Below are 13,268 nucleotides of genomic sequence, written 5' to 3'. Positions count from 1 at the left end.
CTCCGCTCTCTGCTTCTGACGCTCCAGTCATGGAGAACGAAAGCCCCAGACTCCCTGAGTCCTCTTGTGGGTTTGTCCTGTCATTTGCCTCTTAACAAAGGAGTGTCCTCACCCAATTTAAATCACTAAGAATGTAAGTTTCTAAAATGCTTTAGTCTGAGAATTTTACTGCCCAATGGGCCATTTGGGTCTTTCATCTCTAGCACTTTGATTTCTAATGACAATAAATTATTTATGAAGACTTAATCACTGAATTTTAGTGGGAGTAGAGAGAGAGCAAACTCTTATCTTTTTCTCAAGATACAGGGATCCAGTTGTTAACAGAACACTTTGGGTAGGTGGAGTCTGTACCTGACCTCAAATCTTCAACTCTCCTGGCCAGGTTAGAGAATGTCCATGTCCTGAGCCCTGCTGCCCCTCAAGAAATCATGTCTTGTCAGTTCACCCCATTTGGCCCCAAAATACAGTCTCTTCGTAGATAAATTCTTCTCATCTAGCTACTCCTTTGGCTTTTGACAGTAATGCAGAGCAGTTTACTGGATTAACTTGAAGTTAGTGTAGGTTAGAGGCATTTTTTAACTGCAGAGATGACCAGCATTAGAATAGGCCACTTTGTAAGGTAATGAGCGCTTGTCACTCCTACTCTTTGAACAGAGCTGATTATCTGTCATGCTGGAAGTGTCTCATGGTAAATGGAAAAGTTAGGGCTGGACTGCTAAAGGGGTCTCTTGGAGACCCCTTGTTCTGATACCTTTCCCTAGGTGGGGAGGACAGATGAGGTGGGCTACTGAAGGGCCTGGGACCTGAGGGGAGAAGGGCTGAAGGGGAAGTCACTCTGCGTGAGGACTGGAGGACTAGTGTTTACGCCTTTGCCCTCCTGTCCCAAACACAGCCTGCTTTACAAAGCTGTCCAGAGGCTCAGCTCCAGAGTCTGGAAATCTGAGTAGTGCCATTCTGACTTCCAAGCTTACAATGAACCCTTGGCAAAGTCACTTTCCTTTCTGGTTCTTATTTTCTCATCTGGAAAATGAAAGGGTAGGATTTGATGAGCTCTCAAGTGCCTTCCAGCTCTGGCTGTCTGTGTGGTTGGCTCTGCTTCTCTGAGCAGGTCAGTGAGACTGTAGCCCTGGGGTGTGCAGGGCCAGAGTTAGCACTGGCTTCCTTCTCATTTCTCCCTTGCCCAGCCCCTGTGGCTCTCGCTGATGAGAGGGGTCTTTTTCTAACTTGCCACATTCTCGCCCCAGGTATAATTAAGCACCATGCATGAACAGCAGATTTGGGTTCCAAATCAGCCCTGCCATGAACTAGCTGTGTGACCTTCAGTAAATTTCCTTCTCTGAACCTTAGTTGCCTCCACCTGCAACACCAGAGCCAGGGCTGGACTAAATGATTGGATCTGCTGGGGTTGATGGCTTCAGGCTCTTCCAGGTGTCAGGTCCCTGTTATTCCAGGAACTAGGGGGAGCCCCACACTGCAGCTGACCCCCAGAATGAGAAGTCATCCACTTGACAGTGAAAGTGAAGCTCTGAAACGAACTTATAACCCCCTGCCCCACTCTCCTCTGGCTCTGCCATGAAGCACCTCTCGGGATATCCCCACTGATATCATCAGTGAGACGCTTTCACCTCCTTGTCCGTAAGAATCTCTCTCCATCCTTACCTTTGCAGTGGGTAAAAGAGATAGGCAGGGCTGAGTTTAATCACTTTAAGGTTGGGCTGGCAAAGCCCTAAACAGTAGTGTCCTGCCCGAGGTCACACAGCAAAGAAGAGAACCCAGGTGGCCACAACTCAGCCCAGTCCAGAGCCCTCTCTCCCCAAGCGCACACACACTGCCCCCTCTGCCAGGTCCTGGCCTTCTCTGTACACCTCACTTCCCCAGCCCTGGGCCACAGGCAGCCATAGGACAGCTGGAAAGCAGAAACCACCCTCTGAGGACCACACCTCAGAGAAGAGCAGGATCTCCCAGGTGGTTTTGCTGTGAGGCTTCGGGCAGAAGAGAGGCAGGCCTGAAAGCTGATCTCCAAGAAGGCGTGGCTCCAGGATGATGGCGAATAAAAACTCGGAGAGCCAGCACCGTCAGGAGACCAGCAGGAGGCAAGAGGAGCCATTCAACGATCCATTCAGAAGCGGTGAGCTCACTGAGGCAGCAAGAGCCCGGGGAGGGCCTAGGGGCTCCAGCTAAGGGTCCTGCAGGCCCAGATGGGGCAGGTGGAGGGAGGCGGAGGTTTGTGCTCCAGATGGTGGAGGAGATTCCTGGGGAGAATCACTGCAGTGGGCTGACATGCGAGTCATACTGGGACAGCTGCTCACACTCACACCCATCCAGAGAGGACGGGTACACACATACATGCACATACACATACACCCAAAGGCACACCCAAGGGAAAGACAGGCCCTCGAGGCATGCCTCACCCCAGACAGACCAGCCTAGCCCTGGCTTATTCACCCAGAGGCATGCAGCATGTAAAGAACTCCTCCCCCACACCTGCACACCCACCTAGAAACATCTACCCACCCTCTGTGTTTCAGATGCCCATGGCGTCCCCCCAAACCCTGCTCCTCTGCCTGCTGCTCCTGGCGGTCACTGAAGGCCAGAGTCGACAGGCTGCCATCCCAGGCTGCTACTTGCACCGTAAGTGACTCTGGGAGCAGAGAGCTGGGTGGAAGCAAAGAGCAGATGGATTGGACCAAGGCGGGGCAGGCAGCACCCTTGAGGGACCCAGTGAGGCTCAGGCGGCAGGTGCTGGGCAAGCCTTCGCCAAGGCACCATTTACCACTCCCCTGTCTCCTAGCCTTCAACGTGACGGTGCGAAGTGACCGCCAAGGCACCTGCCAGGGCTCCCATGTGGCACAGGCCTGTGTGGGCCACTGCGAGTCCAGCGCCTTCCCTTCCCGGTACTCCGTGCTGGTGGCCAGTGGTTATCGACATAACATCACCTCCGTGTCTCAGTGCTGTACCATCAGCGGCCTGAGGAAGGTGAGGGGGCTGAGCTCGGTAGTGGCTCATTGGGGTTGCAGAGACAGAGGAGGCAGGGATCTAAGATGGCCTAAGAAAGGAGCCTGGAACAGACACCCACCTCTCCTACAGGTGAAGGTACAGCTGCATTGTGGGGGGAACCGGAAGGAGGAGCTGGAGATCTTCACGGCCAGGGCCTGCCAGTGTGACATGTGTCGCCTCTCGCGCTACTAGCCCATCCTTCTCCCCTTCCCCTCCCCCTGGTCACAGGGTTTAGAGTTGGAGTATATCCTATATATCCTGAACCTCAGTAAGGATAACAGGTCCAACCCTCTGAGAAGAGGGGGGTTTCTGCCTCTTCCCCACCTCTGCCTGGCTTCCGAACCAGTCCTTCATCAGTTCACCTCCCCCTTGTCCCTACCCCTAAATAAAGTAAGCAGATCGTGAGTTTCTCTCTTTATTAAATCTACCCCCAGCCATGGAAAGGGGAACAGACCACAGTTACTGTGACCACCCCCCTTGTCCCAGGACACAGGGAATCTTCTTTCTGCCTGTGCCCTTACCCCTCCCCCTGCCCAATAAATAAAAAGGGGACAAGGATGTACAGGGCCAGGGAGGAGAGGGGAGGAGGGTGCCCCAGGCCCAGGATAATGTCTGTGTTGCAGGGGAGCTGGGGGAGAATAAATAGACCATGGATCCCATGGTGGGGTGAGGAAGGACCTTGCGCTGGCACAAGGTGGGGCAGGCGAGGGGCTGCGTCCGCTTGCCCTAGGCTGGGAGCGGGGGTTGGGAACCTGCCTGCAGTCTGGAGCCCAGCTTTGTGGGGCAGGGCAGTCCCCGATGGCCGCTTCCTGATCAAATGTACCCTGGTCCAGTCCTGCCAGGAGGGCCTGAGAGTTCTGTTGCCAGGACCACCATCTCTCCTCCTCTCCCCCCAGAGGAAACTGCCCACGCTGGGCCAGGCAGGGAGCCCTCCAAGCCCCCACTGGCAAGGCCAGGAGCAGGTGTGTATCTCTCTGGGCCCCTGGGCAGGAGGGAGGGTGGAGGGACTGATAGCTCTGGGTTTAGCTCCTCCCCTTCTGGGGATCTTTAGCTCTGACCTCCACCGGTGACCTGGGGTGTAAGCCGCTGCAGCGGGGCCTCTTTGGCCCCCTGGGTCCCCTGTAACCGGCGTAGCCGTAGCTCCTCCAGGCCTTGCCACAGCTCCTGACGTTCCCGGGCCTTCTGCTGCTCCCTGGGGAGAGAGGGAGAGGCAGTCCCCTTCCTGGAGCTCCAACTGCAATCTAACTCCCTCACCACTACCCCACCTGCAAAGAGACTCAGTGGGAATCTTCCACTTGGGGAGAAAACACCAAGGAGAGATGGGTCCCACCCATGGTCATGGAGTAGGTGGATCAGCCTGGCCCTGAGAGGCCCCGCCTGAGGGGCTGTTGTTATGTTGTTTAGTTGCTAAGTCATGTCCAACTCTTTTGCAACCCCATGTACTGTAGCCCACCAGGCTTCCCTAGCCATGGGATTTTCCAGGCAAGAATACTGGAGTGGGTAGCTATTTCCTTCTCCAGGGGATCTATCTGACCCAGGGATCAAACCTGCATCTCCTGCATTGGCAGGCAGATTCTTTACCACTGAGCCACCAGTAACCTCCATACTAGGAGGAAGTACTTGGGAGGATAATTGGAGGATGCAGTGGAAAGCTGGGCACAGATGGCCCAGCACGTGACAAGACCTTAGGGAGAGACTTTAAACATCTCACCAGATGGGATATGGGTTGTCCTTTTAGGTTCCCTCCAACCCTTAGGGGCTGGTCCTTTTCCTGCTTTTCTCCCCTCTCCCTCCATGCCCAGCCTCTCAGCACTCACTGCTGCTTTTCCAGCTTGTAGGAGGCCGTGAGCTCATCAAACAGCTTCCCATTCATCTCCATGAAGGTCTTGAGCACATTGTAGATCAGAGACACAATGGTTCTTGGCAGGGACAAGGATGAGGTGAGAGATGAGAGCAATTTCAGTTGGGTCCCACCTCCCACTCCAGCATTCTGCCTATCTCTGTGTCCCAAACAGCCTGCAGCCCTGAACACCACAAGCACTACCCTTCTCCTTCCCCTTTCACCACCCCTCCGCCACCTTCAGATGCCTTCCCTGATCCTCTCCAGCTAGGAGTAACCCCAGTTCTGGACTGGCTGGCCCTGCCCCAGCCTCTGTGGGTCAAGTCAAAGCCTGGGCACTCACTGATTCCAGTGCTCCTTGGAGACTTGGTAGAGGGTCCCAAACACAGCAGGCAGCACAGTGTGGCAATTGTCCTCAATGAGGCTCAGGATATACTCATTGTTCCAGAAATACAGAGCCCGCTCTGCAACCTGGGGCAGCAAGATGGCAGAGTAAGCGCCTCAGTGGCTTCCCTGCAGGTGCCCATCCCAGAATCAGACCCAGCCCCAAACCCAGGGCACGCTGTCCTCCTTACACCCCATCTTCAGGGTTCATCTGACCAACGTGGTGAGGTGCAAAGAACATTGGATTTGGAGTCCAATGCTCAAAGGTGAATCCTGGCTCCACTACACACTGGCCACATGACTTTGGGAAAGGCAATTTACTCCTCAGCCTCAGTTTTCAAATCTGTAAATTGGGGCTAATAATAGCTACCTCCATACAGCTGTTATAAGAATTATATGAGGTATTTAGTAAACTGAAGTGCCAGAGTCACTGTGAGAAAAATTGACAACCACCAGGTTGCTGCTGCTGCTGCTAAGTTGCTTCAGTCGTGTCTGACTCTGTGCAACACCAGGCTCCCCCATCCCTGGGATTCTCCAGGCAAGAACACTGGAGTGGGTTGCCATTTCCTTCTCCAATGCATGAAAGTGAAAAGTGAAAGTGAAGTTGCTCAGTTGTGTCCTACTCTTAGCGACCCCACGGACAGCAGCCTACCAGGTGGCTCTGTCTGTGGGATTTTCCAGCAAGAGTACTGGAGTGGGGTGCCAGTGCCTTCTCGGACCACCAGGTTACGGCTTATAAAAATGAAAGTCTGCATACACATGTAGGAGAACACTGGTTACATCCAGCCTGGATGGAGTGGGGAAGCCTTGCTGGTCTCTGGGAGGCTAATGAAATTTAAGGCCACTAAGAAAGGGGGAAAGTGATGACAACCACCCATCCCATTCAGGGACGTCTGGTAAACATCCATTCCAGTTTACCAGATGTGTTTGTGCTACCATCTCTTCAGTTCTCCTCTCCACCCAGTTGGCCCATTCTACAGACAAGGAAGCTTAATCCAACTCAGAGTGGTGAAGTGATTTGCGAGGTCTCCTGACCCTGAGTCCAGCATCTCCACATTATCAGACCCAGGAAGGTCCAGAGGAGAAACTGAGGGCAGAGGAAGCTGTGTGAGGTCAACCTGCCAACCTTCCAGTCCGTACCCTGGCTCTTACCCCACCTGTCCCCACCTGTACCTGGAAGTGGGGGCTGGACACACAGCGGGCCACCTGCTTGAAGAGGGGCTCCTGGATCTTCACGAACTGCGAGGGCTCGATAACATCCAGAATCTCCTCCATCTCCCCCAGAAACATCACCTGGGGTGGGGGCAGGGACACAGGGGCGATGGTTCCCATCTCCCCCGACATACACCCAACTGCCTTCCGGAAGCCAAGCCTTCCCAGCCTCCCTGCAGTGGACACCAGAGCCCTTCTTCATACCTCTTTCTGGGTACAGGTTTTTGGCCAGTATTTGAGCAGCCCCCGGATCACCTGTGGGAGTTGAGGCAGAAAGGAGTCAGGCCTGCCAGGGTTGGCCCCAGGGTGGCCTGCCAGGACGCCAGGTTGCTTCCCCCACCAGAGGTACTTGAGGGCTTCCCTGGGGGCTCAGTGGTAAAGAATCCACCTGCAATGCAGGAGATGCACAAGACGTGGGTTCAATCCCTGGGTTGGGAAGATCCCCTGGAGGAGGGCATGACAACCCACTCCAGTATTCTTGCCTGGAGAATCCCAAGGACAGAGGAGCCTGGCGGGCTACAGTCTATAGGGCCACAAAGAGTCGGACGAGACTGAAGCAATTTAGCGCACACACCAGAGGTACTCACATGCTCTGTCAGGGTTGCATCCTTCTCCAGGAACTGCACCACACAGTATGCCAGCTGCAAGGCAGCGGGGGTAGGGTGGTGGAGGGGTAGGCAGAGAGAAAGAGCACAGGGTCAGAGGGGACCGGGACAGGGCACCAGATATTTGCTCACTTACTCTTCGCTCATTCACCAAGCATTTACTGGCCACCTAGGACATACCAGGCACCGTGTTTGATGTGTAGGGACACAATAATGACCCTACAGGGGAAATATTCAGCAAACCAATCCTTATAAATTTTATAAAAGGTTCCATAACCACAATCTGTACCATGATCTACGGGAATATAGAAAGAGGAGAGCTTAATCCTGCCCAGAGCAGGTTAAGAGGGAGGGGTCTGGGAAGCCTTCAGAGAGCTGATGTCTAAGATCGGCCTGAAAGGATCGTGGGGATTCTCTAAGGTAGATGGAAGAGAATTAGTCAAGAAAAAGGTGAGAGAGGATCCCATGAGTTCATGCTTTAGAGTGCCTGGAGTCAGAGTGTCAGGCTGACCCTGCCAGTCCGGTGGCTGCCCTGACCCTCAGGACCTCTCCACCATGGCAGGGCCAGGCCTGGGCCTTACCTGGGCATGAAAGACAGACAGCGACTTGACAGAGTGCAGGGGAATCAGGACTCGAACCAGGAACTGCTTGTGCTCAGTCTTCAGGGGCAGTGCAAAGCCATTGATGATGCTGAGGAGGGGACAGAAGAGATGAAGAGGGTTGGGATGACTGGGCCTCCATCCTTCCTCCCAGAATCCTCCAGATGCTCCAGCTGAGGCCCCGAGAGAGTCACCTTCCTAAGATCTCCAGCAGTTCAGCAACGCCATTGAAGTGCTCGAATTCATAGATGAACCTTTGAGAGGAAGAGAAGGATGCACAAGAGTTCAAGGCAATAGGAGCAGACCCGACCCTCCTCTCAACCACCCTGCCTACCCACCCCAGCCCTGCACGTTAACCCAGCTCTCTCCCAACCCAGAGGCTGTGCTCTCTTCCCCAAACACCAAACCGGGCCCACTGAGATCCACACCCACTTCTACATCACCCTCTCAGCCCAGCCACCACTGCCACTCTGGGTCCCAGCTCAAAACTCTCTTCTGTGAAGCACCGTCTGCCAGACCCTAACGCTCATTACTTGGTCCCCATCCAGTCCACAGGCACTCAGCCTGAGTCCTTCACTCTTCATGCCAGTCAACTGAAAGAATGACAGTGTCTATTCTGGGCTACGTGTTTCTCAAAACTATCCCAAGAGGTAGAGCTTATTAGATCCATCAAACAGATGAAGAAATCAGGGCTCAGCAGCTCAGTCAAACTTGCCCTAAAGTTAATAAGCAAGGGATCTAATACCCTGAGCTCCTGGAGGACAGGGATCATTCCTCACCTATTTCATAGCTAATAACAATAAGAGCTAAGGTTTCAGAGTTCTAGTCTTTGTCCGGGAGTTACAGTGATCGAAGGCATTGCCTCCTTTCATCTTGACAACTGTCTCTGTGTTAGTATACTTATCATTCTCATTCTAGAGATGAGGAAGCTAGGAAAGAGCTTAAATATTTTGCCCAAATTCACCCAAATATTTGAACCAAACTCAAACACAGGCCATCGAGTTCGAGAGCCAGTCTCAACTACAAGGCCATATGGGCCCCTGATGCCAAGTAGGCATTGGTGCTCAATACATATTTACAGAAAGAATCCCTTTCTTTGGGTCCTATGGCCTGGTACAACAAAGATCAAAAGATTTAGATCCTAGGCCCCCTGAACTGACCTAGTCCCTGCAACCATTTCATCTCTCAGCCTCTATTTTTCATCTGTAAAACAGAAATAAATACCCTTTCTCTGTTGATCTCACAGGGTTTGTATAAGCAGTACTACTGGCAGCAGTACATGCTGCCAAGAAAAAAACTCAATAAGCCATAGTTCTACAGGATCCCCTAGCCCAGAAGCCTTTGCCTGTGTCTTCTTCCCACAGCTCTCCCCGCTCCCTCCCTAGGTTTCAGCAGGGCAGGCAGCAGGCACCCACCGGAGGAAGATATGGCTGCACTGTTTGCGGATGTAGGCCCGGAGCCCCAGGAACTTGCCGTAGACCCGGTGCAAGATGGTCTTGAGGTACTCACGCTCCCGGGGGTCCTCGCTATCAAACAGCTCCAGGAGCTGTGGGTGCCGGGATCAGGGGTTAGGAAAGAGACCAAGCCAGGCTACTTCCATCCTATCCCCACGCCCCCACAGAGAGCCTGCCCCTGCTCCATGACACCACCCGGCCCGGGTTCCCCACTTCACCATCAAGACAAACTTTTGATCCACATATCTCTTGGCCACAGAGGGCTGGAAGTCTGGGCTCTCCAAGAAACGCAGGAAAAACTCATATACCAGCTGGAGGAGGGGACAGACAACACGGTGAGTTCAGGAACTGCCTTCCCCTTCATCCTGCCCTGTGGCCCTCAGCCAACAGTCCAGGATCTCAAGAGACCCTCTACCCCCTCCTCGGGTCTCTTCTGAAACTCATATCCCTGTCTTCCCCAGCCTGCCTACCTGAAGATGTGGCCAGGAAGGCTCAAGGTTGGGCTCATCCTCTTCAGGGTCAAATTCAGGGTTCTCACTGGGCGGCAGCGTCCGAAAGATATTCACTGAGATCTGAGGGGCAGGTCAGGGTTCTTTAAGGAAGAACCCCCTGAGGCAGAATCTAGGACACCCCTCATCCAGAGTCTAACGGGCCTCAGCACCTGCCTCAGCAAGCAGTTCCCTCCTTTGTAATCACTGCCTAAACATCTAATTCATGGAAGACCTGGGCTTGGGGTTGGGGACTGAGGGGCAGATGAGACACATCCCCACCCTCTACCAGGTGCAGGCCAGCAGGGAAGACAAGATGGAAAATGGTAAGGTCTACGGACTTTCTAAGCAGTAAAGGGGAGATTTCTAGTTTGAGTACTGAGAGAGGCTTCATGGAAGAAGCAGCAGATGAGCTAGGCCATGGCACAAGGAACGTGTGGAATGCACACCAGGCCTCAGGAGAGCGTAAGCAAAAGGGCAGGGTGGGACAAGCCCAGGGGGCACTGAGGGACCCACACTGGCAGAGTGCTGGGCAGGAGTGGGGCTGGGAGACGGGTCAGGCGGGAAGACATGGGCCCTAAGGCCAAGCCAGTGTATGGGTTTATTCTCTGCCCGGGAGCTCCGCGGGCAGGCAGTAGGGTTCCCATGCACACCACGGTGCTCACCATGCGGATGATGTCTGGGTAGACAGGCTCAATGAGGACCCCCCGGGTGCTCCCCACGCACTCCACCAGCTCATTGAGTGCCGCCCGCTTCACCTCCTTCCCCTTCAGGTCAGCCACACAGTCCAAGAAGTCAAACATCACCCCACACTGGGCCAGCTTCCGGCTCAGCAGCTCGTGCAGCTCAGAGGCTGGCACATCTGGGGAGGGAGGAGGGGTCTGAGCCTGGGCCCCAGCTGCTGCAGCTCTGGGCAGGGGCAGGCCTTCCTAATCCCTAGGGCAGGCTCCTCTGCCCCCATGCCCCATGCTTCTGGGCCATCTCCCACTCCTTGCAGAGAGTAAACCACTTCTGTCCCACCCTCCATCCTTGTGAGGTAAAGGAGCTTCATCTCTTCATCCTAACTGAGGCCCAGAGAACACGGCGGCCTGACTGGAAAGCATGGTTACAGACCCTGGACTCCTGGGCCTTCCACAGGTGCCCCCAGCAGCCACGGCCTCCCTCTCCTAGGTAGCACTCTGTTCTAAGAGCCAGAAGTGGGGAGAAGAGCCAGGACTAGGAGTCTCCCGGGTGCCCTCTGCCTCAGCTAGTGGGGCCCTGTACCCAGAGGTGGGGGGACAACACCGTGATTGCAGGGAGCCATGCTGAGCACCTGCTCCAGGACCCTGGCAGCAGCCAGGCTGCTAGTGGCTTCCTGGAACCCAGGCTGTAGGCCCCACCCTTAGCCCTGGTCTGCCCCCCAGGGTGGCACCACCTCCAGATGCCCCACCTCCAAGGATGACAGGCCAGTCAGGCCATGCGTCAGCACAGAGGGCGAGAGGGCTGGGGGGTGGGGGTCAGCTCAGGTGGTGGAGTCCCTTGCTCGGAAGGGGCCATCCAGACTCCGTCGGATCACAGCTGCCAGCTGCTTCTCACTCCCCCACCCCCAAGGCTCGCTGGCCCACTCCAGGACTCAGGTCCCCTCGCGGCCAGCAGCCGGGCTCACCTTTGAGCAGGGGCAGTGGAGTGAGTTCTTGCTGGTTGCTCTGATAGCGGAACTGTGAGGAGCTGTGGGACCGCCGGGGCCGGGCCCTGCGGAGGGAACGGCGGGAGAAGCCGTCCACCTTGTCGGGTGGGGGTACAGGGGACAGCCCCGGGGAAGAGGGGCTGGTGGGGGTGCTCGCTGGGGGTAGCTTCGTCTCCATGGCAGCTAGGCGGTGGGTCAAGCCTTCAGAGCCCCTGAGGTTCCCTCTGGGGCTGCAAGATGCTGAGTGAGGCTGGGTTGACTAACTTGGGCCCATCCTGTGCGCTGCGGGAGGTGGGGGGGATGGGGTGGGCACAACCACAGTCCTGGGACCCCCCCAGGACCTTTGGCAACTGCCCAGTCCTGGGGGGCAAGCACGGTAGAGAGGAGGATGGCTCAGGTTTCAGGTCCTTCCTGAGGGTCCGAAGAGTCCAGCTAGGATTCCCAGCCTGGCTCTTTTGAAAAAAAAGTCAGGGCAGAGAGGTCGGCAAGAAAGAGACAGAGAGCCTGTCAGTTCTTTCAGGACAGCCTGTGGGGCTGCCGCTGACAGCCCATCTTCCTGCCTTTCGACCCTGGCCCAGACCCTAAACGAGGTGCAGGTGCCTCCCTTGTCCCAGACATAAAGGCCCCAGGCTCTAAAACAACCCCCTCAAAATAGGGCCTCTCCCCCAAGCCAGACCCTATCTAGAATGGGGACCTTGGCCCTCATCCCTGGCCCCTAACAGAATGGGGACCCTGTTCCTGCTCCACTAATCAGGGTCACCAGGGACTCTTCCAAGAATGGGGGCCCTATCCCCATGCCACCCGCCTCCTACAACCCGGCGCCCTCCCCAACCTCAGTTTCTCCTTCCTCACCCCCAAATCTCATCTGCCTCCCAATGGGGGTACACTCACTTCTCAGATGCCCAGACTTAGGTCACGGCCCTCCAGGGGCTGCCTATGGGGAGGGCAGCAGCTGCTCAGGGCTCCTTCGCAGCGGTTCGGTTCGGGGCGCTGGCGCTGGGCGGCGGCGCTCCTGGGTTCTCTCTCCGGCTCCGGGGGGGGGCCGGAGCATGCCCCCAACTCAGCCCCAAGTCGGGGCGCGGGCGCCCGGCGGGCTCCGGGCTGGCCGGGGCAGCGCGCAGACCTCTCCTCAAGTCGGGGGATCTGACCCGCGCGGCACCGCGGGAGCCCCGGCTCTGTGCGCACCGGCACCCGCCGCCCAGCTTCTCACGATGACATCAAGTCACCTCCCCCAGTCGGCCCGCACATCCCCGCGGGTTTGGGGGGCGGGGGAGGGGGGCTGCGTCAGGAAGTTCCCGCCGCGGGCAGCTGGGAGATGTAGTCCCTGCACTAATTAAAGCGGCTGCCTGACCGAAGGGGTAATCCCTGCGGGCACCAGGGGACAAGACTGAAGCAGAGTGGGACGGGGTCCAACTGGGGCTGGGCTCCTGGGCTCTGGAAGGGAGAGTGCACACGGAGAGAGGACGACTCAGGAGTCTGCACCAGGACGCTGGGGGCGATGCCAGGACTCTGGCAGCAAAGAGGCCCAATCCTCTGTCACACCCAAAGATTTGCCCTGCTCCATCTGTGCCCCAGGCATTCCACCCACAAGGGAAGGCCACTCTCACTCCAGAATGGCCGGACACTTTAAAACACCAGTAGAAAATGGCACTGGACTGGTTAACAGTCTGCAGTGAGTCAGTGCCTGCTGGGAGGGGTGTGGTGCCTCCAAGGCTGCTGGGAAATGAAGTCCTTCCTCAGCCTGCAGTCCCCCTCCCCTCCCTTGCTGTCTAAGGTGACATCATGGTCTGGATTTAAAGGGCCAGCCTAGGAGTGGCAAAGCATCAGAGCTGGAGGTGCTCCCTGGTGCTGCCACACCACCCCAGCAAGCTAGCCTCTCTGGATGGAACTCCCAGCCTCTCTGGGACCTAAGATGTGCTCCTGGGGTCTCTTGTTCAAAACCCTGCTGCAGGGACTCCAAGGCACAGGTGGAATTCCAGGAGTTTGGCATTCCTGCCAAAAGTTCCCGGTTTGTAGTCCTGGG

At 56.0% G+C, this 13,268-nt stretch overlaps 2 protein-coding genes across 2 annotated transcripts; one reads left to right on the top strand and one right to left on the bottom strand.

The window, feature by feature from the left end:
* Positions 1-2,046: 2,046 nt before the first annotated feature.
* On the top strand, positions 2,047-3,402 carry GPHA2 (glycoprotein hormone subunit alpha 2). The gene is made up of 4 exons (XM_061406886.1): positions 2,047-2,128; positions 2,529-2,631; positions 2,792-2,976; positions 3,088-3,402. The coding sequence occupies exons 2-4, from the start codon at positions 2,529-2,531 to the stop codon at positions 3,187-3,189; spliced, it is 390 nt and encodes a 129-aa protein (XP_061262870.1). The 5' UTR covers positions 2,047-2,128; the 3' UTR covers positions 3,190-3,402.
* Positions 3,400-12,893, bottom strand: PPP2R5B (protein phosphatase 2 regulatory subunit B'beta). The gene is made up of 14 exons (XM_061406884.1): positions 12,137-12,893; positions 11,225-11,697; positions 10,245-10,441; positions 9,562-9,663; positions 9,310-9,402; positions 9,053-9,183; positions 7,832-7,891; positions 7,620-7,728; positions 7,021-7,074; positions 6,638-6,688; positions 6,395-6,514; positions 5,181-5,308; positions 4,815-4,916; positions 3,400-4,189 (listed from the first exon to the last, which is right to left on the bottom strand). Exons 2-14 carry the CDS (start codon positions 11,421-11,423, stop codon positions 4,045-4,047), a joined length of 1,491 nt encoding a protein of 496 aa, XP_061262868.1. The 5' UTR covers positions 11,424-11,697; positions 12,137-12,893; the 3' UTR covers positions 3,400-4,044.
* Between the last annotated feature and the right edge of the window lie 375 nt (positions 12,894-13,268).

The sequence above is a fragment of the Bos javanicus genome, chromosome 29 (assembly GCF_032452875.1).
Source record: "Bos javanicus breed banteng chromosome 29, ARS-OSU_banteng_1.0, whole genome shotgun sequence".
Taxonomy (NCBI): domain Eukaryota; kingdom Metazoa; phylum Chordata; class Mammalia; order Artiodactyla; family Bovidae; genus Bos; species Bos javanicus.
The sequence above is the reverse complement of the archived record's forward strand: the minus strand, read 5'-3'. Positions and strand labels throughout refer to the sequence as shown.

Bases quoted from the DNA above. Each gene is read 5' to 3' on its own strand.
- GPHA2 (XM_061406886.1), top strand. From the start codon at position 2,529: ATGCCCATGGCGTCCCCCCAAACCCTGCTCCTCTGCCTGCTGCTCCTG. The intron at 2,632-2,791 runs GTAAGTGACTCT...CCTGTCTCCTAG, and splicing joins CCCAGGCTGCTACTTGCACC to CCTTCAACGTGACGGTGCGA. The intron at 2,977-3,087 runs GTGAGGGGGCTG...CCTCTCCTACAG, and splicing joins CCATCAGCGGCCTGAGGAAG to GTGAAGGTACAGCTGCATTG.
- PPP2R5B (XM_061406884.1), bottom strand. From the start codon at position 11,423: ATGGAGACGAAGCTACCCCCAGCGAGCACCCCCACCAGCCCCTCTTCC. The intron at 9,184-9,309 runs GTGAAGTGGGGA...CGGCACCCACAG, and splicing joins ATCAAAAGTTTGTCTTGATG to CTCCTGGAGCTGTTTGATAG. The intron at 7,729-7,831 runs GTGACTCTCTCG...TCCCCTCCTCAG, and splicing joins CTGCTGGAGATCTTAGGAAG to CATCATCAATGGCTTTGCAC.